The sequence below is a fragment of the Hyaena hyaena genome, unplaced genomic scaffold (assembly GCF_003009895.1).
Source record: "Hyaena hyaena isolate Hyena2069 unplaced genomic scaffold, ASM300989v1 scaffold_0, whole genome shotgun sequence".
In the NCBI taxonomy this organism is placed as follows: Eukaryota; Metazoa; Chordata; class Mammalia; order Carnivora; family Hyaenidae; genus Hyaena; species Hyaena hyaena.
The window spans coordinates 10,390,908-10,403,543 of NW_024080632.1; the positions used below are offsets into that span (position 1 = coordinate 10,390,908).

General features: G+C 50.6%; 1 protein-coding gene across 1 annotated transcript in view; it reads right to left on the minus strand.

Annotated features, from left to right (window-relative positions):
- Positions 1-242: 242 nt before the first annotated feature.
- KSR2 (kinase suppressor of ras 2) overlaps positions 243-12,636 on the minus strand; it is a 420,995-nt gene continuing 408,601 nt past the window's right edge. The window contains exons 16-19 of the mRNA XM_039236742.1: positions 12,032-12,165; positions 6,496-6,627; positions 1,660-1,789; positions 243-380 (exon numbers count right to left, since the gene is read on the minus strand). Of these exons, the coding sequence (XP_039092673.1) occupies positions 243-380; positions 1,660-1,789; positions 6,496-6,627; positions 12,032-12,165 (534 nt within the window). The remainder of the gene's footprint in view (positions 381-1,659; positions 1,790-6,495; positions 6,628-12,031; positions 12,166-12,636) is intronic.

A 12,636-nucleotide genomic window follows, 5' to 3' on the forward strand; every position in this document is an offset into this window, starting at 1 on the left:
GGCATCACCCTCCATCAGGAAGACATAGGCAAGGAGGCAGCCACGGTAGCCAGAGACCAAGACCCTGGATGGCAGACTCCAGGACCCAAATCCCAGAGTAGACTCGCCTGAATGGAAACCTGGTAGGGAAGGGTGGTGGCTGGGGAGGGAGGTAGATGTATGGAAAGGAGATGGCTGGCAGGGGTGGGGAGGGGAGCAGAAAGGTGGCAAAGGCAGTGGGGAGAGATGCTAAGGGAGAACACCTACTCTGCAGACTTCCAGAAATGTCCGGGGTGAGACAGGCGGCGGTTTCGCTTTGGCAGTTTCTCCAACATGTCCATGAGCTTAGTGAAGGTAGGTCTTTCTTCTTGTTCAAAGGCCCAGCAAAAGAGAAGAATGTCCTAAAAGAAACCAACATGTGGTGATTTAACATAAATGATGATGTCTTGACACTCTTTGGCATCTCACTGGGTCTGTCCATTTGTCTACCCATTTGCCTCACTTGCATAGTCCTCCATCCATCCATCCACCCATCTACCTATCCATCCACCCATCCACCTATCCATCCACCCATCCACCTATCCATCCACCCATCCATCCACCCATCCATCCATCCATCCATCCATCCACCCACCCACCCACCTATCCATTCATCCACCCATCTACCTATCCATCCACCCATCCACCCATCCACCCATCCATCCATCCATCCACCCACCCATCTACCTATCCATCCATCCANATCCACCCATCCATCCATCCATCCATCCACCCTCCCACCCATGCATGCATGCATGCATGCATCCATCCATCCATCCCCCAACCCACCCATCTATCCACCCACCCACCCACCCACCTACCCATCCATCCATCCATCCATCCATCCATCCATCCATCCATCCATCCATCTCTTTATCCATCTGTTCTTCCACTCATCCAACCCATGAGCCCATATAGCAAATTAGGCAGGTCCTTCCTAGTCTAGGAGGTCTGTGGTATGCTAAAATCAATAATGCTCCCCAAGGAGTTTCTCGGACATTTTTTCTCCTCAAAGGGAGGGAGTAAAGTGAACCCTCAGGTCTCTATCCACATTTCCATACCATAAGTGCTCTTCAAAGTCAAAGAGTAGAAAGTTACTTTTAATAATTACCTCACCTGAGAAAAGAAACCTAGATACAGGTAATCCTTAGAAACCTACCAGATTATTACTCCTCCCCTGATTTATCTGTCTTCTGATCAAAAGACAGGACTCTTCCTGCTGTGTTTTAGAGAGTGATTACGAATTTATATTCAGGCTTCTCTGTTTCTGTGTATCTTGTTCTGAGTTGGATAATGCCTTGAAAATTCTTACGTAGGTACAAATTAGAATCATTAATATGGGTAATATCTGAAAAGTAACAGTAAAAGAGGGATTCACTGGTTCTACTTGATTCAGCAACCCATTGCTAGGAAAAATCTGCCAAGTGCTACTGTACCCTTGAGGCAGGAACCTGAATTGCAGGCACAGTTCAGAAACTACACTTCCTAAGCTCCAACTCACTATCTGATAACGCTGGGAGCATGCTATTGTGTCACTCTCCGGGGAAGCATTCATAATCTTAACACACAGGAAAAAGAAGGCCCAGAACTGTTTCTACCTCTCTCCGTGTCCCCAAGAGCTCGCACTGTCCCAGGACTTACCGAGATTTCTTTTCCCATGCCGATCTGGCTGAGGTTGGGTTTCATGCCTGTGCCCATTTGCCAGATTATTGCCTCTGCTGGTTGGGTCTTGAAAGGCCACTCCCTGGCGTGGAGTTCATACCAAATCGTGCTGTTGGTAGATGTTGTTAAGGGGTGTTGGTATGCTTTGTTGCTCTTGTATCCCAACACACACACACACACACACACACATACACACACACACACAGCCCTCTACTTCCTAGCTTCTTCCTCACAGGGCTGGTGTTTCGCTAGCTGAGATACACCTAAAGCTTTCTAGATGTCTTAGAAGCCATGTTTATCCTGGGATACCTTCCCTGGTGCCTGAATTAAAATGAGTTAAAACCTAGCACCTGGAAGTTTAATAGACCATGGCTAGGATTTCTGACCCTAGACGTATACTTCCAGGAAACCACAAAAATCACTTACAAGGATATTCCCTACAGCATCACATCTAATATCAAAAAGATAACAACAAAAGGATTAGGTTGCATGTATTATGGTAATTAAATGGAATATGATACTATTAAAACATTTCAAGGGAATTTTGCTCACATGAAAAAAATGCTTAGTCTCTAATTATAAGTAAAAGAAAAGCAGGACACAAGACTGTATATAAGGCAATACCTACTCTTTAAAAAAATGATATATGTATAGACAGGAGAAAAAGAAACAGCAAAATGTTAATAATGGTTAACTCTGGGTGATAGGATAGGATTTTTTTTTAGTCTTGTTTTCTAAATATAAACTATCTCATGGGATGGTAGGGAAAAATTGCTGAGGCAGGGGTGTGGGTGGCAGTGACATTGGCGGACGCCACGGGGTACTCACGGGGTGAGGACTCCGGGGAACTGCTGAGTTGGACCAGGGGACTGGGTCTCAGCTCACTGGGGAACAAAATTCCCCAACTCAGGAAATATCTGAAACAATCCTAGGAAATGATCTTTCCTCTAATCTAAGATAATTTATGCAAATTTGCTTTAAAGAACATGAAGCATTCTGCTATCCTCTTTACTGATCAGAGGACTGTGTCAAACCAGCTATTTCTAGGGTCCCACTTCGCAGCGTATTCTCCCCCTGCCAACTTCATCCCCCCCACCCCCCCACCCCTGGGGCAGGGAGTGGCGATGCTGGGGGGCGGGGGGTTGGGGTGTTGAGTAAGATGGCCAGGAAGTTGTCACGTTAAGGTGCTAGATGACTGTTGTTGTCTTCATAATAAGCCCCTTGCATTTGCAATGGCTATGGGGGAGGTGTAGGAAGCATGCCTTTTTCTTCTGATCTGACATTTGGGGACTTCCCTGACCTTGGAGGGACTGCCCCCACTCCGCAGGGTCAGCTTATTCCTAGAGAAGGTAAAGGACTCTCCTGGGAGTACGCCTTTCATATGCAAACCAGCCAATCCAAAGCCCCCCCACCTCCATCAGACTTTGACTCAGGGTCAATATTCCCCCTGCCCTCCCAGGACACCCTCGCACTCCAGAGCCCACTAAATGAGTCAAGCCAGCCTGCGAAATTAGTCCTAGCCTGCTTACCCTGCCTCACCGGTTCCTCCCCAGGTAAACCCTAATAAAGGCTCTTGCCGACCTCCTGACTGATCCTGGTGTGGCCCTGGGTGATCTGATGTGCCCCCCTCCTTTTGAAACCATGAACAACAGGCCATCTTTTCAAGGACAGCTGTTTCCGATCTCTTGCCATCATTATACCTGAACAAAGACAAGACCCACATTTTCAAACAGGAAGCACTATCCCCATTTTACAGAAGAGGAAACGGAGACTCAGGAAGGCTCTGTGTCTTACTCAGGGTCACACAGCAAATAAGAGGTGCAAGCCAGAAGCTGAACCCAGTTGGTCTGACTGCAGAGTCGCACCTGGCCATTGTGCTACGAGAAACCTAGCCTCCATCCTGTTCCAGAGTCCTTTCTAATTGGGGCGGTGAAAGATTCTGGGGTGGGGGGTGGGGCAATCCTGCAGCTGATGGTTGGGGTCTGGGGAAGGAGGCACAGACAGATTGCCGGCAAGGGCTCAGGTGAAAGGGGGAAGGGAGCCTATCAGGAGCTGGGACCCGTGCTGTGCGCCTTACAGGTGTTTTCTCACTCAATCTTTGGGAAGCCTCACTGGTTTTATTATCTTTGATTTTCAGCTAAGGGAAATAGGGCTTTTCGTGATAATATGACTCTGAAGTGTCCGTGGCCAAAAGCTCCAACTCTGGAGTTAGGAAGTCCCAAGTCGGACTCCCGGATCCACCCCTGATTACCATACGGGAAGTCACTGAGCCTCCGGGGAGCCTGTTTCCTCGCCTGTCATGTAGAAACAGCGACGGTAGGAGCCGCGAAGGATGCTCGTGAAGATTCCATGAGACGGCACCCACAAAAACCGTAACATGGTGCTCAGTGTGCTTTTAAAAGTCCAGTTTTGTTCTAAGTCATGCCTGAGCACGATGTTCCCAAGCAGCAAGAAGCACCTAATTGGCAGGAAACCAAGAACGCCAGGCCCCTTAGAATTCAGCAGTGTCAGGAATAAAGGCCTCATTAAAACTTCCTTTCAAACCCGACTTTCAAGAGAAACTCACACGAAGAAAAAAATAAACTGCTAAAGATTAAAACTCCAGTGGAAAACCAATTACTCACTTTGGTACATTTTGTTAATTACATTCTTTTTTTCCTTTCCCTACATTTATACGAAAATATACCAACTTAATTATTGCAGTTTGGTTTCAGATAACAGTATCTAATGAGGTAAAGATTTGGGCATAAACGCACGGGGGCAAACGACATCTAAAGGGGTCCAAGTGACAGATGTCGAGAATCCGGATGTGCCAGCAAATGCCTCCCCCATCCCCCACCACCGAGATTTACAGGGAGGACAGAGTAGGGGTGCGTTTCCATGGAAGACAGTCTCTCTAACGTCTCTTGGTGTTGCTAAGTCTAATTGCACACATCTGCAGGGCTGCAAATTTCCCCAACAGCTTCCCCAGCCGCCGTCTCTGCTTGTAGCCACCAATCTTTGCAGCCACCTTGGTGCACAAAGTAAGGCAAGGATTGGCATGGCCATTGGAGGGAGGGGAGCCCAGAAGTCTTCCTGGATGCACCTTCTCAGGGCCCTCTGTCCTGCGCCCTCTATCCTTCTCCATGCTTCCAAAGACATCCTGTTCTCTTTCACGAGTATGGTTTCTCTCTCCTTGCTGAGAAGCCCTAAACTCCTCTTTCTTTGGGAAAATGATGTGTAGATATGGCTGCCTTCTGGTTAGTTCCATTGGCCATTTCCAAGCAGCCCAGACTCACTGTGTCCAAATCTTCCCAGCATAGGCCAGGCCTCCTGTCCAGGGTCTCTATCTTGGTGAAAGACACTAGTCCCTACCTAGCTGCCTAAGGTAGGGATCTGGGCACCACCCGCAGTCTACTCATCATCAAACCCTTATCCCATCCGCCTCCTGAATGCTTCTTATGTCCATTCCTGGCATCCAAACCCACTGGCAGTGATTTGGTAGACAGTGCCAGCATCTCCCCCTGGATTGGTCTTCTAGCCTCTAAGTCTCATCCTTCTCCTCTCCATTTTCTGCACAGCAGAGTAACTGTTCTAAAACTCAAAGTATGATTACGTCACTCCCCTGCTCAATAACCATCAATGGCTCCCCAGTGCTGTGAAGATGAAAACTCCTCAACCCAGCCTCTCAGTCCCTGCAGGATTGACCCCCATCCCATTCCCTCTCTGGTCTCTCATGTCACCACCCCCAGCTCATTTTTTTCTGATTCTCTGCCTCCCAGTTCCCTCCCCTCTCACCCCCAAGGTGTTCTTCCATTGTGGAAAATTTGTTTTCTGTTACTCTGGGCCTGTTCACACGTTCCTTCTATCTAGACACCTTGCCATACCCTCTGGCCTATTTATAGTCAACCTCTCACTTAGGCTCAGGAGTCACCTCCTCCGGGAAGCCCTCTCTGATCTCCTGGGCTGGATTTAGTTCCTCCTTTACTCCCACAGTCCTGTGTTTATCCTCAGCACAGCATTTATCATACTCAGCTAAAATTGACTATCTCCTTGCCTGTCTTCTACTAGGTCAGATACAGAAGGAGTCTCTGGTTGTTTAAAAATACGTCTCCAAATTCTTTGATATTCCTTCCTGCAAAATGCAAAGGTTCATTCACCTCCTCCTGACTTAGTGGCTTGTTTCTAAAGCACAGAATGTGGCAGAGCTGTGGCTGAGGCCAGCTCATAAAAGCAAGGTTGCTTCTAGCCACCGTGTTGGGAGGTCGTTCAAGCAGCCTATGGAAATGCCCACAGGGCCAGGAACCGAGGCCTCCTGCCAACAGCTATGTGGGTGGGCCACCTAGGGAGTGGATCGTCAGCCCACTGAGCCTTCAGATGAGACCACAGCTCTAGCCAACATCTTGACCACAACCTTATGAGAGATCATGAACCAGCTCAGAACCACTCAGCGAGGCCACCCCCAAATTCCTGATGCCAGAAACTTGAGACAGTAAATGCTTCTGTAAGTCCCTAAGTTTTGGATAATTTGTTAACAGTAGGCATTCGGTTAGATATTCCGTGGTTATTGCTTCAGTGAATGAATGAATGAACGGGTCAAGCAACTTGTCATGGTCACATAACCACGGTCACATGGTTAGAAACCAGGCATGAAGGTTTGCTAGGGTCATCCCTCTACTACACCCCACTTGGATACCCCCAAACTCACCCAGAAACCTAACCACCATGGCCCCAGCAGATAAGTGCCCCTGTCTCTTCCAAGAGCCATAGCAGAAAGGCTTGGGAATGTCCCTCGGCCCGGCTGGGTGCTCTCCAAGGTCAGCGTGGGCCACCTACCCGAGTGCAAAGACATCTGAGTGCTTAGAGAAGGGGAGCTTGTCCTCCTCTGTGTCGGGGGACAGCTGGCGGATGATCTCTGGCGCCAGGTGGCACAGCCAGCCATTCTGGATGCGGAGTTTGTCATCTCGCCTGGAGAAGCGAAACACAGAGTGAGCCCTGCTTCACAGCCCAGGGAGGACCAGTCCCCCAGCACTGGCCCCAAGTCTCTGGCCCATCCCTTGGATCCCTCCCCGCCCCTCAACTGGGCACTGCTCGACCTTGTACTTGAGGCTGAGACCCAGTAGAAGGGGCAGGGAAGACTGGTCTGGAGAGAGACACCCAACACCCAAACCATCATCGGGTCCCTCTGCTTCCGAGGCACCCGCTTCCACAGTCATTCAACAACTACAACAGAGTCTTGTTATTCACGGTAGTTATGTCTTATAAAGTCCCTGCAAATAGCGAGGTAGCAGATGCAGAATCATCACCTCCGAGGAAGCAGGTCTTCACATGCACGGCTCACCCAGACTGTGATCTTAAATCCTAAAAGCAACTCATCCTAGTACTTTCGGTTTTCATTAGTTTATAGAAGAGGGAAACAACGGCTCGGAAGCGGTGAGTGACGTGTCTGAGGCTGCCCCACAAGCAGGTGCAGAGTTGCAAAGCTCTGTCCAACTAGCCTGGGGACCGCAGCTCCCTGCCCTGCGCGGCATGCCCCTCCCCTCTCTGTCCCCGGTCACCTGTGTGTGAGAGCTGAAGCAAGAACGCAGGGCGTCTCCTTGTTTGATCTCAGCTGGGAACATGTATATCAGGTGATTCAAATTTCCACCACCCTGCGTGTGGCCACGAATGATTGCAAACGTGCTGATTGATTTTCGGGGTGCAGACAGATTTGAGCAAGCAAATTTGCAAATCAGGAATCCACACGCGATGAGGACTGACTGTATTTATGGAGAACCCACTATGCCTAAACTCTGTGTTCGTGGCACCGGGAGCGTAGCGGCGAGGGAGACGGGCAAGGCCCCAGCCCTCCTGGAGCCCCCGCTTTGGTAGTAGAAGGTGACGGCAGATGAATTAAATAAATAGGAAGAATACAGATAGTGATAAGCAGTATGCAAAAAAGATTTAAACAGGGGAATGTGTTTAAAGGTAAGAGGGAACTCACTTGAAGTAAAATGTCAGCAAAGACTGATAGGACATGAAGGATCCAGCCATATGAATAAGGAGAAGAATATTCTAGGCAGAAGGGGAAGTTAGGACAAAGATGGGAGGGAACATCCTCAGGTAGGTACTTTGAATATATTCCCACTCAGGTCTAGGATTATTCTTTAAGATAAATTCCTGGAAGAAGAAAGCTGCCCGCTGCCTTCTTCACATTGTAAGTAGGTACAGACCCTTCCCTTTGGGACTGCAATCTGTTCAGACCTCCTACAAGGTTTCCACCGATTCAAGACTCCCAGGAAAGGGCCAGTGGGCAGCGAGGGGAGAGGGGCATGGATAGCCCTAACCATCAACAGTGAGCTTGTGATGGTCCAGAGCCTCTAGAATGTGGGGACCTGGGGCTGGCTGGATTCTACCATTCTCCTGGGGTGGCCTCTGAGCTATGTCAGGCGTGATGTGCTGTTCCCTGGGCTGCACTCACCTACCCTACCTGGACACCTTCTAGAGCAGCCCTACCCAACAGAGCTTTCCATGACGATGGAAATGTTCTCTGTCTGTGCTATCCAATATGGCAGCCACTAGCCATCATGGCTCTCGGGCACTTGACATCCAGCCAGTGCAGCTAAAGAATTGAACATTTAATTTTATTTCATTTTAATTAAAGTTAAAATGACATAGCCCTGTGTGGCCGGGGGCTATCGGACAGTGCTGCTCTAGACCATTATTTACTACAAATGATTTTTTTTTCATTTACTTCTTTAACATGACCGTAAATGGAAACTAGCACTTTTTTTTTAGTACACATGAACATTAAGATGAAAAATGCTTATTCACGTCATCCCTAAAGCTATTTTGCGGACCACACGTTGGGGTCCACAAGGATGCCCGACAAGAGAGACTCCAGGAGTTTGGGGGCTGGATAATTCTCTGTGGTGGAGGCTGTCCTGTGCACTGTAGGGTCCCTGGCCTCTCCCCAGTACCACCTCCTCCCCTGCTGTGACAACTAAAAATGTCTCCAGACATCATAAATGGGGGGGGGGGGAGGAGAGCACCACGTTGAGGATCACCGCTCTAATTTCCATATAAAGTAAGAAAATGGTCCAGACTGCAGTCTTTCGGCATCAGTAACACAGGACTTCCTCTACACAGGAGACCTATTAGAACACATCCTCTGCTGAAAAGCAAGACTGAAAAGCACTGGCAAGCCCTTGGGCTGGCAGGGCCCACTGAGTTCTTGCTTCCAGAAATGGGGATGCCTGCGGGAACGTAAGGACCTATCTGCTGCTTCCTAGCCGTGTGACCCTGAGCAGGCCTGAGTCCCCACTTTCCCATCTGCACAATGGGCACGCGATTTCAAAGTAAGTAATTTGTTCATCTGGAAGACCCAAGGATGGGGTTGAGACTAGAGCACAAAGAACGTCACCCTTGAAGGGAGGGCGGTGGCCTGGGCCCGCTGTCGCTCTCCAGGTAGGACCAGGCCACCGGGGGTGCGGTGCGGGGTGGGCTGCTGTTGCCAGAAGGGACAGTGTCCCTCTTCTGATGTCTTTCCAACGGTCCCTGCTGCCTATTCCAGACTCGCTGGCTCAGTGCAGGTTTGGATCGCGGGCACCACCCTCAGCGCGGGGTGGGCGTGGGCACACACCCGGGAGGGGGCTGGCCCAGATACTCCAGGGCGTCCCGTTCCCGTGGCGATGGGCCCGCCGGGTGACAAAATCAAAACATCTCCATGGTGGTTATTACCATGATTAATAATAGCCTGTGCGTGGCAGGAGCGAGTGGCTGGCGCCGAAAATGACACCTTTTCTCAGCGATGGCAGATACGATAGCAACGCTGGGGACGGGTTTGGGGGAGGCCCTGGGGTCTGTCTGGATGTTCAGGACACGCTCACTTCCCTGGGTGACCCCCGCACTGCCCAGGCCCAGCAGATCTCCCCGTGCTGGGAAGCCAGCGTGCTCGCCTGAGCTCTGAGGACGGCAGGTAACGCCTGCTGAGTGTGTACCGTGCGCCCAGTTATCCACCCCACTCAGTCCTAGCAAACCCACGACGGGCTGAGCACCATCCCTGTTCTGTGGATGGGAACACAGAGCTTCAGGACTTCGCCACCCGCCCAAAACCGACGACACAGTGACCCCAGAGACCCCCACCCACAATTGTACAGTAATGCCTGTCGAAGCCGCACCCTTCGGGAGCAAACTGAAGCCCTGCACTCAACCGACCCTGACCCACCACTGGAAGGGGGAGATACGCACAGAGGAAACCCCGGCGGCGACAGGTGGGCCGCCCAGAAATGTGGATTTCTTCTGGGAGAGGTCGCTGAGGGCTCCCTGGCCTCTCCCAGCACTACCCGGGTCTGTGTGGACACAACCAGGCCAGCAGGCACCTTGCCCTTGACTTGAACTTGCTTCCTGGGTGACAGGGGGCCTCTATGAATGAGGTAAAGGAAAGGATGCCCACGTCATTCCATTTCCTTTCTTCCTTGTTACCCTGGGGCTTTAGCAAGCCAAGAATCAAAAGGGAGAAAATCAGAGGCGCTGCCCCTTTTTCCTCCACGGGTGGGAGAATCCACAGGCAAGGAGAGAGAGAGACGGTGTGGACATGACTCCAGGAGGCAGGAGTTGTTTTTTGTTTTTGTTTGTTTCTTAATGTTTATTTCTTTTTGAGAACAGGAGGGAGGGGGAAGGAGAGGCAGAAAGAGAGATGGAGACAGAGGATCTGAAGCGGGCACTGCACTGTCTGCACAGAGCCCGATGCGGGCCTCGAACTCATGAACACGAATCATGACCTGAGCCGAAGTGGGACACATAACCGACTGAGCCACCCAGGAGTCCCTGGAATCAGATTTAAAGAGCCTTGAAGCAGGATAAGGAAAACATCTGCGGGGTCTCTTTTTGTCTGGACACAAATACCTGAGTTCGTAGTGATGTTACCAACTGCTTTCTCTGCCCCTCAGCCTGGAGTGATGGATGAATGGGTGTGTGTGTGTGTACATGCAATTCCTCCACCAGCAAATGTGCAAATGCAAGGAGAGACAGAGGGAAGAAGGAATTTGCATGAGTCAGCCCTCCTGGCTTCTTGGGTTCTAACTTGAGGAACTCTCTCCATTTATCTACCTATTGGTCTATTTGCTCATTTACCTACTTCCTTTCCTAGCTTAGGTACTATAGATAGTTTTGGAGACTGCACAGAATCTTTCTGGATGGAGCAAAATATAAAGAGGAACTTTGGCCTCTGTTGCACTCTGTTTCTAGATCACACAGGAGCAGCTAGATCAAGTTTTGCCGACTTTTGGATGCCCTTTGATGTTAGAGGTATTATATAGCACGAAAAAAATTCACTTCGGAGGGGGAGGGGGTGCTGGGGTGTCACCCTCAAAGTGATCAGTGGCTCGCATGTGTGCGGCGCACGCTCCAAATGAAAAGTCACAGAGGGTGGACCTTCTGAATCACGGGTTGTTTATCTGGAATCAAGCTGTTTCTCATGGTCAACTGGAAGCAGCTTGCCCTGAGGTGGGTGAGTGGCTCCTGAGAGTTAATTACTTAAGGATGGTTAATGATTCTCCTGGGGAACCCTGGGAGGAGGTATATGCAAATGACTAGTAATTACAACATCTCGGCAGCAGCTACTCTGTGGTGTTTCCTGTGCTGCAGGCTCCGTGCTGGACGCCTGATGGTGTTATTTCATCCACACGAGGGTCCTGCGAGGTAGGCATGATCAGACCCGTCATTTTTCTTGCAGACAAGGAAACTCAAGTTCAGGGAATTAAAGTCACGGTCAAGTGGGGCCACTTTCAATCCCTTGACTGATACTCGTGCTGCACTAACATGTATCAACTCCTAAGAAAATGTGGAGGGGCACCTGGGTGGCTCAGTCGGTTAAGTGTCTGACTTCGGCTCAGGGCATGATCTCACCGTTCGTGGGTTCGAATCCCGTGTCGGGCTCTTGGCTGACAGTTCGGAGCCTGGAGCCTGCTTCAGATTCTGTATCTCTCTCTCTCTCTCTGACCCTCCCCTGCTCATGCTGTCTCTATCTCTCTCTCAAAAATTAATAAATTAAAAAAAAAAAGAAAACGTGGAGCACCCAAACGTGGCTCTTGGGTGATGCCAACTGCCAGGCGTGTCTTCTGGGCAAAGGGAGAGTCAGGTAACTTCAAGGGTAAGGGCTCTCAGGATCTGGGGGTGCTCTGTGCCCAGTAACACACATGCCCTTAAAGGCACCGCTTATAAGGCAGGCCCCGAGGGGATCACAGCCTGACCTGGCATTAGCAACAGCCTCACTGCTTAGCGGGGCAACCTCAGGCCCCACACCCAGTCTCGGTCCACTGAAGCCATCTGGGTGACTTCTCACCCCCGTCATGCGTCAAGGACCCCTCTGTGCCCTTCCACCGCCGCTCACCTGCCAGCCTGGAGCACCCCGGAGATGCTGAAGAGCCCGAAGTCTGTGATCACCACTTTCCCATTGTCGTAGAAGACGTTCTTGGACTTGAGGTCCTTGTGAAGGATCCCCTTTGCGTGCAGGTAGCCCATGCCCTAGAAGGGGCAAGGGAATGGGGTGTCGCCAGGGAACGCCGAGTGCTCGCCGCTACCCCGGCGTGGGTTCAAGAGCGCCCTGAGCAGCTGCACTGCCTGGAGCCCCAACGCGCAGGCTTGGAGGTGCAGCGGGGGAAGGCAGGGCAAGCGGGAGCAGGCAGGGTCCTCAAGATGCACGTCTGCCGCCGCCCTCAGGCCACTGCTGAACTGTTCCCACCCAGCGGTTAAGCTTCCCGAAGAAGAGACAAGGGAAGACGTCCCCAGTGGGAGAAAAACTGAAGATGAGACTGAGAGGTGGTCCCCAGAGTAAGCGAAGGCATGCCACCAACCACCTCCCTGCGCTCCCTCTTTAAAAAAAAAAAAAAAAAAAAAAACTCCTCGGCAGGACATTCGTTTTATATCTACTTAACCCACATCAGTGTAGGAGGCACTGCGTTCCTCGAGGGACAGGTCATGATCCAGTGATCAAGA